At 40.8% G+C, this 13,231-nt stretch overlaps 1 protein-coding gene across 1 annotated transcript in view; it reads left to right on the forward strand.

Moving 5' to 3' along the window:
* The first annotated feature begins 2,149 nt into the window (after window positions 1-2,149).
* Window positions 2,150-13,231, forward strand: part of PRKAR2B (protein kinase cAMP-dependent type II regulatory subunit beta) — a 112,851-nt gene continuing 101,769 nt past the window's right edge. Inside the window, exon 1 of the mRNA XM_025381220.1 lies at window positions 2,150-2,722. Within this exon, the coding sequence (XP_025237005.1) occupies window positions 2,407-2,722 (316 nt within the window). The 5' untranslated portion in view covers window positions 2,150-2,406. The remainder of the gene's footprint in view (window positions 2,723-13,231) is intronic.

Consider the following 13,231-nt stretch of genomic DNA (forward strand, 5'->3'; position numbering starts at 1 on the left):
ATTAGTCAGAGAAATCACAGGCACTTTCAAGGGGGAGGGGAAATAAGACTTCAATTCATTAGTGGGTAGTGGCCACGCCACACTCTAGCAGATACTGTTGTAGTCATCTTTGGAAAATGTAATCTGCCACACCACAGAAGTGGCCATATTGACTAAGTTCTAGCCAAGAGGATGGAAGAGGAATTGTGTTTAACTTCCTCGAAGTGTCCTTAAAGGGTATGTGATTCAGGGAAAGAAGGGGAGCTTCCACTTCTCTTTTTCACTTTCCTGTTAGCTAAAATACGACTGGCCCTGGAGCAGCCATTTTGGACCACAAACAGGATCACAGAGCAGTGAGCTGAGGGAGCCTGGGTCCCTGATGATCATGGAGCACCATACCGACCCTGAACTGCCCACATTTAGATTCCAGAGAAATAAAATTCTATCTTAAGCTATTGTTTTGCATTTTCTGCACATGTGAGCAGTGTTAATCATAATTAATACAAATATTATCACATATTTAGACAGGTGATACACATGCATCTTAGACTATCAGATCCATAAAAATAATAATGCTTACACGGTAAATAGTAGTACTAACATTGTGCTCCAACAAGTGACGTGTGAGGCTCACCATATTTTATAAAAGTTTAATTCTCTTTTTTTTTTTTTTTGAGACGAAGTCTCACTCTTGTCTCCCAGCCTGGAGTGCAATGGCACGATCTCGGTTCACTGCAACCTCCGCCTCCTGGGTTCAAGCGATTCTCCTGCTTCAGCCTCCCAAGTTGCTGGGATTACAGGCGCCTGCCACTACGCCCGGCTAATTTTTATATTTTTAGTAGAGATGGGGTTTCACCAATTTGGCCAGGCTGGTCTCAAACTCCTGACCTCAGGTGATCCACCCGCCTCGGCCTCCCAAAGTGTTGGGATTACAGGCGTGAGCCACCGCGCCTGGCCAAAAGTTTAATTCTTAAAATGCTTGACACAATCAGAAGCACTTAACTACTGTATATTTAAAAACAACGTAGCATTATTACTATAAAGTTCTTAAGAAATGAAAACAGAGAAATACATTGGCTCATGGAATGAATACAGGATGCATCATTAACAAAGGGTTAACATCAAGATCCATTTTCACAAAAGGGACTAGTTTGTTAACATCTCTGATTTCTAGTCTTGGAGTTTCCCCAGTCATGTGTTTACTCTTCCGTGGGTGGGAAGATAAATCAGAATAACCAAGTGAGCTTGCTCTTGAACTATTTTATTTACAATGATATGGTAATTGTAGAAAATGAAGTATGCGTATTTAAATAGCATTTAATTGACAATTTTCTCTACTTCAAAATTGTAAACATTTGCAAAGTAAGCCTCATATCAAAGTCAAAGCCATCTACTTTAAAAGCACACATTCGTAATTCTATTTTTATACTGAAGTATTTCCATTTTTGGAGATACAAGTCAAAATCACTCAAAGCATAAAGAAAAGTTTCAAAATAATAAGCGCCTCATCTTGCACTATCCTATTTGAAGGAGATCAACTAACTTTGATAGGTGCCTCACAATAAATGGTGCCTTTGTCTCAACAAATAGTAAATGCGTGGAGTGCACAACGGAATAGCATCAGTAAGATAAAACATAATAAACAGGATGGATGGGGAAAGGCTGGATAAAACGTGGTGGAAGAAAAAGAAAGACGTCACAAAGATGGGGTAGCATTTCTTTGTCCAAAAGAGAAACAGTACCACCATAAGACTTTAAACAAAGGACATTAACAACACTTATCATGCAACTAGATTCCAGAAGGAAAATAAAATGCCACTACTAAGGTGGAGGCTGAAGTTTCAGGACAAATCGCTTGGCACCACCTCTGCGGGGGTTCACCATGGCGAATGACGCGTGGGAAGCTGGGCGAGTGGCCAGCCCGCTCCTGGACGCGCGGACAGGTGGACACCAAGACGGCCTCGCTGGGCCTCCCTCCGCCTCACCCAGCCCGGGCGCGCAGCCCGCCAACGAATTCCACCCTGCCGTGGTCTGAGCTGCTGGTGAGCGGCGCCAGCCGGCGGAGGTTGCCATGGTTTCCGAGGGTCACGTGGGCGCGCTCTCCTGCGCCCCCTCCCGTGCACCGCGGCGGGGCGGGGGCGGGGCGCCCGGGCGAGGGAGAGGCGCGGCCGCGGCGGGAGCGGGAGGAGCAGGAGATGCTGCCAGCCCTCCCGGGGCCGCGCTCGCTCAGCCGCCGCCGCCACACGGAGCAGACGCGCGCCGGGAGCCGCGGGCCGGGCCAGCCGGGCCGCCGGGGCCCAGTGCGCCGCGCTCGCAGCCGGTAGCGCCGCCAGCGCCGTCGGCGCTCGCTCGGCAGCCGCGGGGCCCTAGGCCGTGCCGGGGAGGGGGCGAGGGCGGCGCCCAGGCGCCTGCCGCCCCAGAGTCAGGATGAGCATCGAGATCCCGGCGGGACTGACGGAGCTGCTGCAGGGCTTCACCGTGGAGGTGCTGAGGCACCAGCCCGCGGACCTGCTGGAGTTCGCGCTGCAGCACTTCACGCGCCTGCAGCAGGAGAACGAGCGCAAAGGCACCGCGCGCTTCGGCCATGAGGGCAGGACCTGGGGGGACGCGGGCGCCTCTGCCGCCGCTGCCGGGGGTGGCACCCCCAGCAAGGGGGTCAACTTCGCCGAGGAACCCATGCACTCCGACTCCGAGGACGGAGAGGAGGAGGAGGCGGCGCCCGCAGACGCAGGGGCGTTCAATGGTGAGGACCAGACCCCCCGCCCTCGCGCCCCGGGATCCCCTTGCTGCCACGGCTCTCGGATCTTGCCGCTTTGCGCGCCCACCTCTCCCCGCATTCTCCACCTTTCCCTACCTTCCCATCTCGCCCACCCCCTCAGCATCCATTTCTGTCTCTCCCACTCGCCCACCTTCCTACTCCGCTCTCTGTCATACCCTCTTCCTTTCCTCTGGAGGTGGGAGAGCTGGGAGGTTACGCTTCCCTCTGCCCGTCTGCCCCCTCTGCCTGGGCTGGTTGGGGTGGGCATCTGCTAGAAAGACAACTTTCGCTGTGATTGGAGGTATTTCGCTTGGAGGATACCATTGTGCATAAAGAAACTGGCCCACTTGGCGTCTTCTTTCAGCCTTTGTATTTATTAAACGAATGTCAAAAGAGAAAAGGCGAACGATGTTTAATATGATTGTCTTTACTGTTGTTAGGATGGTAGATTCACTAAAAGAAGCATGAAATTGGACTCACTGGGGCAGAACAAAATTTATGGCCAATAGCTCTGACATTCTTGGAAATAAGAGTTATCTGTTATTTTCCAATTTACCAATGCCGTGTTGTGTTATTTTTGGACACGTAACAAAGGATTCTATTTAGTCTGAAACCCACGGGGGTCTTTGGAACGAGGAAACGGGTTAATGGTTTGCTTTTTGTATAAAAGACATATTGAATGATTTGCTGTTTTATTTTTTTTAAGTGTATGAGAAAAACACTGTAGGAAGTTCTGAAAGCTTGTTGGTTGTCTTTAGAATGAAAAGCCAGTGAGTAATTGTAAGGACTGTGCCAGACTGAGCTAGAATAGACTGAGCTAGAAGAATGAATGGGAAAGAAAACGGAATTTTCTCAAATAGCTGCTCCTGGCAAGTCCCACCCCTTCTGCTTACAACCCTCTTTCCCTAACACACCCAGACACACACCCTCATTTACAGCCCCCTGTATTACACAACATACCCAAATCCCATTTTTATGGCAACCCAGGCTAAAATACCATGGAGTGCAATGTGCAAGTGTTTTCTCTTTGTGGTATAAGGCAAACATGCATGCAGCATTGCACCAGCTTTTATTTATTTACACTGCTTGTGGTTTGTGTGTCCGCAGTGTATTTCATAAAATGAAAACATTTAGAAGTGTCATTTCATTTCCTTGTGTATGCTCCTAGGAAGATGTTTCTTTTCTTTGCACGATTACATGTTGAAATGGATTATAAAATTAATGTATTTTTAGTTTGTCCAAAACAATCCCAGAAAGCCTGGAAATTAGTGCTCTATGAAGATAAAAGTGAAGCTTGTTACTTACAATTTTAATTTTGGACTTTTAAATGTTTCCTCAAGAGGATAATCATAGTCTTAGTAGTTCTTTTTGCACAAGAATCAAATCAAACGCTTTTCCTTCTAGAAACAAGAGAAAGAGAAAAGAATGCATGTTTTAAATAGGTAAGAAGCAGCAGCCAGTAACGGATGATAGAAAGGGCAGAGATATCTAATACTTCTTTTATGCTCCTGACGCATGCACACATGTTCATGCACACACACAAAGGGGGAAAAAAGGACTCTTTTCCCAGGTTGGAGAAAACTAGGAACTCAGGGGCTTGGTAAAGACCTTATATGTATTCTGTATGATATGTTGTTAATATAATCAAAATCTTTTGTTTGTATAATGCAGTTGTTGAAGTACTTTGCATTGATGATTCCATTTTCTCCTTATAACAATATATTGTGCGCAGAAGAGATTCCATTTTCATTTTGTAGTGAAGAAACAAGCCGTTAACTTCAAAACAGCAGGGCTTTATATGACTTTATATTTTCCAAGGCACCTTTGCTGTAAAAATTGCTCAATGTGAGTTAAACAAGTTAAACTTGTAAACAATTGCACTATTTACTCCCCAGCCTCACCTCCAAGGCCTTTAAAACTTTTAGACTGCAACCAAATACAATTTGATCATTATCCAGGAGGCACATACATGTGTCTGATTGAAACTTTGGCAATAGTACAGGTACTACCTTCTGTCAGATGCAGTGCTTTTTGATATTTACTATTTGAATTGATTATTTCTCCCTATTTTAAATTGTGTTGAGACCTGCAGTTGAAAAACATTTAATTATAGGCTACAAAGTGGTTGGCAAGCTTTTCTTGTAAAGGGCCAGATAGTAAACGTTTTAGGCTTTGGGCAATATGTGGTCTTGATTACTTCTTTTTTTTTTTTTTTTTAAAAACACATACGCCTTGTGAGGGTTGAGATTGTCCAAAATTAGCCGCATATCAAGGCCATAGCTTGCTGACCCCTGATCAGAAGAAAAAAAAAAAGTCAAAATAGTACCACTGGGGGAAAAAACAGGAGTGAGCCTAAAAAGTATGAGCCTATCGGTTTGACATCTGTGTCCAGAAATGTCCCTCATTAGGAAAGAACCCCAGATACGGGGCAATTCCGGCATAGTAAAGAATAAGGATTGGAAAACAAGTCTTAATTTACTATGACACAGCACAAGACCTGCTGGGTCAATAATTCTGAAATTTTCATAGGCATCTCAAGGAAGTTTGATTCAGAAATGACCATTACCCTGTACCATTTTTGAATAGGTTGAGATGGGACATGGTATCCTTTTTTTCCCCCTCAGTAGACATCCCACCCAGGTCGTTATGATATCAGTAGTTCCATGACTGTACTTTGGAAAACATTAACAGATAGTGATAATATTATCTTAAGAGTTAAAACATAATTGCCATTAGTTGACAATTGCTGTGTGCTGTCTAAATGCTTTAATTTTTTTATCTCAGCTTTATGAGAACGATAAGGCCATCACTTGCCCAGTGTTTCACGTGAGCTGCAAAATCAGGATTGGGACACAGGAATGGACCTGGCTTCATCCCTGTGCTCTTGACTGCCAGATTATATCTCCAGATGGGGCTGGGCTAGTATGACCTGAGTAACCCTTATATGTCAAGCTCTATTTGGGACCCTTAATGTGTTTGGTTGTTAAAAGCTCCGAAAAATTAACTTGTCCAGGGTCGCACATAGAACAAGTAAGTAGTGAAGCCTGATTTCTTACCCTTATGTGTCTAACCTTGAAGCCCAGGATCATCAGGGAGTTCTTAAATGGAATTTGTTCTGTGGGCTGACTCACAAGTCAGGTTTTCTTGGTTATTTTTTCAGTGATGGTGATGGATTTGCATCATTGGTTCATATCCTCTCTTGTGAATGTCTTTAACGTAAGTGATGGTATTTATGAGGTTGGAGTTAAAAGGCAAGTTTTTGACCATGAAACTGTGCCCATTGACAAACGTAGGGATCAAGCATATGACCTTGATCTCATAATGTGGTGGTTTAATCAGATAAGCCAGGCACCTGCAGTTAGCTGGAAAAATGTTGTCTGGCCAGGGGTCAGTGATTTTTGAGGGTCAGGTAGTATGGCCGTACGTGGTGGTAGAGCAAACAGTCAGATGGGTGAAGGTGGTCTTCTTTCCTACCTTTCCAAAGGATCCCTTCCTCTTCTAATAGCTTTCCTTTCCCTCTCCTATTTTCTTCCAGTCTCATCAGTTCTAATTGTTACTTTCCATTTGCTAGCAATTTCGGTCAAAAGAGCAAGCTTTAGGTGTTAGAATGATAGTGGCTTATGGTGACCCTTTCTAGGAGAACTCTCAAAGGCCAGAAAGAAGCCATAATGGAAACTTCTTGGCGTCTACTCTGTCTCCCTCTTTCCCGTCCTAGAGAAAGCAAATACAGTTTGACACGTCATGTCTGAAAGGGTAACGTCCCAAGGCCTTGAATTTCTTAGAAGGGTTTACAGTAGGCTATAGCATTGCATCAGTACTAGTTTGGACTAAAATCAGTGGTAATTCATGATTTTATATAGGCATCATCAAGAGATCTTGTGTTGCCCAATGATTTCTTCAGTGGAATTGCTGAAACTAAAAATGAAGTTAATACCATTCAGATTACTCTGATAAATGGACAAGTGGTCAGAAACAAATTAACTACACATGGGCACATGCAGAGCAGTCAGCCGAGGAGAAAAAATAACTGCTGTGATAGAAAATAAAGAGCTGATTTTCTATATTATAGAAGAAAAAGATCTAGAGTTCAAAGTAGATACACATACCAAAAATAGAGAATCATACCCCATAAGACAAGCATATCAAAGGTAATAAATTGAAATTTACCATGTAATAACTATGGCTTAATTCTCTTGACTCTGTCCTATGTCCAGTCTTATTGGAATCTTACCTACCTTTTGGTTTTTACAATTCAAAGGGAATTTGGAGAATTTACAAAACATCCTTAAGGTCAAGCAAAATATTGTAAAGTTTATATCATTGATATAAAATCTTACAGAGTAATATACTTTTTTTTTTTTTTTGCGCAGAATAGCAATTTCATTGTGTTTTATGGAAATGAATCCAGTATTGCACTTCTTGGCGAGATGAGGTAGGGAATGAGCTTATGCGGCAGTTTTACTTAGGATTTAATGTTACACAGTAATAAAATCCATATCCTTTCAACTCGTAATTTGTAGCTAAGAGCCCCAAGATTTTGTAATTAATGAGACTTTATAGTTTTTGGCTATTAGAGATTTACATGGTGGTTTTAAATCCTCCTGAAATGGATTACATCATTCAAGACAATGGCTAAAATATTGAAGCCATTATTTTAGTTATGAGCATAAAACAATAGTGTCAGAAAAGATAATAAAAATTATTTTCAGTTAGAGGTGGTGATTGTGATTTTCAAAGCAGAAGTTAACATTCATTTTCCTAGTAATAATAAGTGGATTGCTTTAGGGGTTGAAATTGGGAAACCAAAAAACTTGAAATAGTGTCCTTTCTTCTCTTACCCATCTATTGCTTTGGGCTTTGGAAGAAGGGTGGTAAAGGGAGAAAGATGATAAAGTCAGGAGGCAAAGGGGGAGGGAGAGAGCAAGAGAGATGTAAAACCAGTTATGAAGGCTTGCTTGAGTAACTTATACTTTGTCTGAAGACATACGATGGAAACACCTAAACAGAAATTGAAGCATTAGTACTTTAATTTTTCTGCCTATCAAAAACCAAACCATTTAGCTATTATTTTAGATAAGACAGTTACCAGCTTTTTTTTTAATGGTTGTACATAAATTGATGTGCTGTGTCTGGGTAGAACAGGAGTGAATATTGAATGGTTATTTTATTGTTGCAAAATCTCATTCCATGGATTCCAGTAAATTTCCAGCTGTCAAGATTTTGTTAACAGCTATGTTGAAAAACAATTGTATTTCTTTTTCTGTTGTGCAAATACAAGCAGGGGACCTATAAATCCATCAATTTGGTGTTTATTTTTGACCCATTAAGAAAATCGTTTGTCAGGAGTAGTAGTAGTAAAGCCCTACAGTGGAGGTTGGGCATTGATGGAATGTTGTAAGGTGAGAGATTCAGTGAAGAAGACTGAAGTGACTAACTGCAGGGTCTGCCTTAGAAGTGTGGAGAATCACAGAAAGTGCTGAGATCTGGGATGGCCTATTAGAAGGAATGTGTGAAAGTTGGAAGGTAGGATATTGCATTTATTCATTCACTGTACAAATATTTATTGAGAGCCAACTTTTTTCTTATTTTAAGAAAAAAGAAGTGATTAGTCTTACATTTACTCTCTTTAGACGTCATTTTTTCTGTTTTTGTTTGTTTTTTGGTGGAGATGGGTCTTGCTTTCTTGCTCAGGCTGGTCTTGAACTCCTGGCTTCAAGCAGTCCTTCTGCCTCAGCCTCCAAAAATGTTGGAATTAGAGGCGTGAGCCACCACGCTCTGCCTAGACTTAAGACACCATCCTTTTGTCAGAGATGGCCTCATAGATAGTATATGTGATCAATTTTGTTAATAGACGGAGCAGGTAAGATACAGAGAAGTTCCTTATCCAAATTTGGTAGGTTTTGGCCTTACAAATTTGATTTTGTTCATAGAACTGTTGCCAATGTTTTGTGCGCTATTTATATTAACTCACATCATATGAATTGTTTCTGTCTTCCATCAAGTTGATAGATAAGGTTTAAAAGGCTGGGCTAAAGAAAAGTACTTTTGTCTTCAGAATTTCCAGGTTTTTTTGTTCTTTGATTCTTTTTCAATGAAGTGAAATCTAATATTAGACTGTATTTTCATATCACTTGCTTAATAAGAGACAATGGAAAAGAAACAAGAATGCAGTGATTTTTCTGAGTAGAATGGATTGTCACTGTGTTCTTGATCCTGTTCTTGTCCTTCCAGTCTTACCTATGTCATCTAGTTGTGGTTGGGACAGTCACAAAATCCTATAAAAACCTCACTATGATGCTTATCACTATTTTTTGGGAGCGAATTTTGTGCTTTACAAATTCAAAATGACTCAGACTGTTTCATTATGTAATTATTTTATGGAAAGAATTTGAGCTAAAATTTTCAGGTCGTGGCTTACATGACAACAAAACAATCAAATAAGAAAATCAGAACTATAAACAGTTGGTGTAACATTTATAAATGTTTCAGCAATAGGCTCTGCCATGTGTAGCTTAATATGTTTGGAAACTGAAAAAAAAGTCTTTCCAGTTGCTGCTGTTTAAAATGTTTCTTAATTAAAAAAAAAAAAGACAAAAGGTCAAAATGTGAACACATGTTCCACATAAAAGTGAAGCCAAGAAGATATACTGTATACAGTTATTTCTGTATCCGTTTGACTAAGGATGACATTGTTTAATTTACATTAGCTGTTCCAAGACAAAATAGTCCATGGGAGTGATATTGAGGGAAATTTGGGGGGTGAAAAAAGAAGGAAAAAAGCCATTTGTTCCATTTGTTCTAATATATTTCAGTTAGACCCAAAAAACATCTTTTTCAAAGGTCATGTTGAATTAAAATATGATTCAGTTGTTTCATTCTAATTATTGTAGAAAACTAATGTTTTTAAAATGGTGTCCTTTTGGGCTGGGCACGGTGGCTCACGCCTATAATTCCCAGCACTCTGGGAGGCCAAGTCGGGCGGATCACCCAAGGTCAGGAGTTTGAGACCAGCCTGGCCAACATGGTGAAATCCCATCTCTACTAAAAATGCAAAAACTAGGCGTGGTGGCAGGCACCTTAATCCCAGCTACTCGTGCGGCTGAGGCAGGAGAATCGCTTGAATCCAGGAGGCGGAGGTTGCAGTGAGCCTAGATTGCGCGACTGTACTCCAGCCTGGGCTACAGAGGTATACTCTGTCTCAAAATAAATAAATAAATAAATAAACAAATAAATAAATAAATAAATAAATGGTGTCCTTTTTATTTAATACTAGTTATTAACATTTTTGACTACTGATGTATCAGATGCAGAACAGTGCTTTACACATTGTCATCTGAACAGATGCTTTACAAATACGTGATTTAGTCTTCCCCAGAGTAGTTGGTGAAATCAAGGTTTGAACCTGATAATCTGACTTCAGGGTCCTCCTCTTCAGCCACAGTTTATACACTTCATTTCAGTAACTGTTTTAGCAGTAATGTGGTTGAAAATAACCACGTATCAAAAAATTAGCTACCTACTTTTCCATCTAAAAGTTTGCAGGCTAGCCCTGCATCATTGATCTCTCCCTTTTACAATTTGCTTTCTCCGTCTATTCAACTCAAATTAGCATTTCGTGTACTTTAGAAACTCAGTACATTTGTTTATTTTATTTTGTGTTTGAGAGAGTCATGCTCTGTCGCCCAGGCTGGAGTGCAGTGGCGCCATCTTGGCTCACTGCAACCTCTGCCTCTGGATTCAAGTGATTCTCCTGCCTCAGCTTCCTGTGTAGCTGGGATTACAGGTGCGCGCCACCATGTCTGCCTAATTTTTGTATTTTTGGTAGAGACGAGATTTTTCCATGTTGGCAAGGCTGGTCTGGAACTCCTGGCCTCAGGTGATCCACCTGCTTCAGCCTCCCAAACTACTGGGATTATAGGCATGAGCCACCACACCCAGCCTTACATGTATTTATTTTAAAAATAATCACCTCATGTACTGAGCTGCGTAATTCTCTAAATTTGTTTTATTATATACCCTTATTAGCAAAATATATTTGAGTGTACACCCCCAATATATGTTGATAAATTTTATACATGTGGCAATATATTGACTTATATGTATGGTAAAACTTCCTGCAATATAAATTTTGAAAGGACAAAGTAAAAAGCAATTCTAAGCAAATTGTAATTTTCTCCTACATCCCAACATGTAGCTTTATACACTGTCTTGGCATACATGAACCCCATTTTGGAGACTACAGCTCTAAACAATACCACTTAAATTGATGCTCTAGTAATGTATAAAGTTGCCATGATCAATTTTGGTTCCCTGATTCAAGCTTCTAGATTATAAAGGGCCTGCAGAGTGTGTGTGTGTGTGTGTGTGTGTGTGTGTGTGTGTGTCTTTTTTAAAAGACAGTCAGTCACTCCATAAGTTAGTTGACTCAACAAGATTCGGCAGAGTACAGAGGAAAACTCTATGTTATAAAAAGGAAATAAAACTACATTACCTGAAGGGGAAAATCCAGGCTTTTTCTTTTAAAACCTGTTACCTTGAATTCCAATTGTAGAGTAGTAATGTTTTTGGTGCAACATTTGTGGATGGGACAAAAAGAATCATATTATAGTTTTCTGGTTAGGAATCAGTGAATCATGGAAATAACGGTGAGAATTAGAAGAAAGTGTAAAGTTTAAAATAGTTGAAAAGAAATGCAATTTTGTAGAATATTTTAAGTTATTTGGTTAGGAGAGAGACCGTTCACTACTTGCTTTTTTGTAACTTTTGGAAAAATGTTTAGCATGTACTTGGATTACCTGTTAAATAAGTGTAAAAATACATGAAAGAAAGGCAATTCTTTTGTAAATATCCATTAAGTAGTAAATAAAACACAGTAGGCCAGCTGTGGTGGCTCACGCCTGTAATCCCAGCACTTTGGGAGGCCAAGGCGGGCAGATCATGAGGTCAGGAGATCAAGACCATCCTGGCTAACTTGGTGAAACCCCATCTCTACTAAAAATACACACACAAAAATTAGCTGAGCATGGTGGCGAGTGCCTGTAGTCCCAGCTACTTGGGAGGCTGAAGCAGGAGAATGGTGTGAACCCGGAGGGCAGAGCTTGCAGTGAGCCGAGATTGCGCCACTGCTTGACAGAGTGAGATTCCCATCTCAAAAAACAAAAAAATAAAAAAACAAAAACCACAGTATATAGTGTCACATGACTTGATTCTAAATTGATATAGCCAAGTATTCTTGTCTTAAGTCATTCTCTTGGTCCTGAATTCCCACTCCCCTCTCCATATCTTTCTGCCAAATCTCACTCTTTTCCCAAAGGTTTAGTTTACATTTCACCCTACCAAAAATCTTTGCAAGTTTCCCTCCTTGATGTTAATATCCCTCCTTGATGTTAGTATCAATATGGTAGGATGAATATGGCCTCCATCAGTCAGCTTTGCAGATGTCAAGGGTCAGTATAAGCAGGCAAGAATGTGCAGGAATATACCCTATCTCTCTAAGTCTTTCGTGTTGTGCTTTGCCCACAGTAGGTGTGCAAATGTTTTTTAAAATACTGAGTACTAAGTTGAACACTGTCTAATGGTAAATGTGTATGAATATAAAATGATTGAAAACTTCTTAGGCATGTAAATATTTTAAATAGACTTTTAATAATAGTTTCTTAGTAATCTTTTGCATTAATGTATTTTAAGGTGTTTTCATAAAATATAAAAGCTTTAGCCTATCTTCAGTTCAGTCTCTTGGATTTGGACTTTGTTATATTAAAAATACAGTGTGAGACTTGGACCTGACATGGAACGCTATAAAATGCACAGAACGCACTTGCACAGGCTTCTTTTGCCTGTTGGATTTCATATTCTAATTGAGGTGACATTCTGGCCCCCCACAAACCACTGATGATGTGTGTCATTGCATCTGCTTATGTGAACCCTGTGCTTAACCTAAAACTGATCTATTGCCCTGAACCTGCTTTGTCCATTTCCATCTCTTTGCCTTTCCTCTTCATTCCTGCCACTTTGCAAGGCAAGCTGCCTTCCTCCCTCTATTGCTTGAATCCTGCTGACCCCTCAAGACTCACTTACTCTCTGGAGCCCTCCAGTTTTTCCTCTAGCTCCAGCACAGACCTGTCTCTTTAAAATTGAAATGGACATACCCACCTGCTTACCAAATACCTTTGCTTGCATGTTCTTCAGGCACCTGCAAATAATTTTATCCTAAACTGAATGTATTCTCTCTTTCCTCAGTTCTTCTCTCCTGTACTCTCATGTCATTCTTTTTTTTTTCCCACTCCACTAATTTTCATAAACGTGGTCACTAGAGCTCCTTTTCTTTTGCCTCATACTTTTTAAACCTGGCAATTTGCTTTTATGGAAAAAAGCAAAAATAAACCAGATTGTTTTCAGTTGCCAAAAATTTTTATGTGAAACATATGAAATAGTGGAAGCTTTTTTAAAAGCATGACTTCATTTTTGTACAGACTCTAGATTTGAAGCCTGACT

The sequence above is a fragment of the Theropithecus gelada genome, chromosome 3 (genome assembly GCF_003255815.1).
Source record: "Theropithecus gelada isolate Dixy chromosome 3, Tgel_1.0, whole genome shotgun sequence".
In the NCBI taxonomy this organism is placed as follows: domain Eukaryota; kingdom Metazoa; phylum Chordata; class Mammalia; order Primates; family Cercopithecidae; genus Theropithecus; species Theropithecus gelada.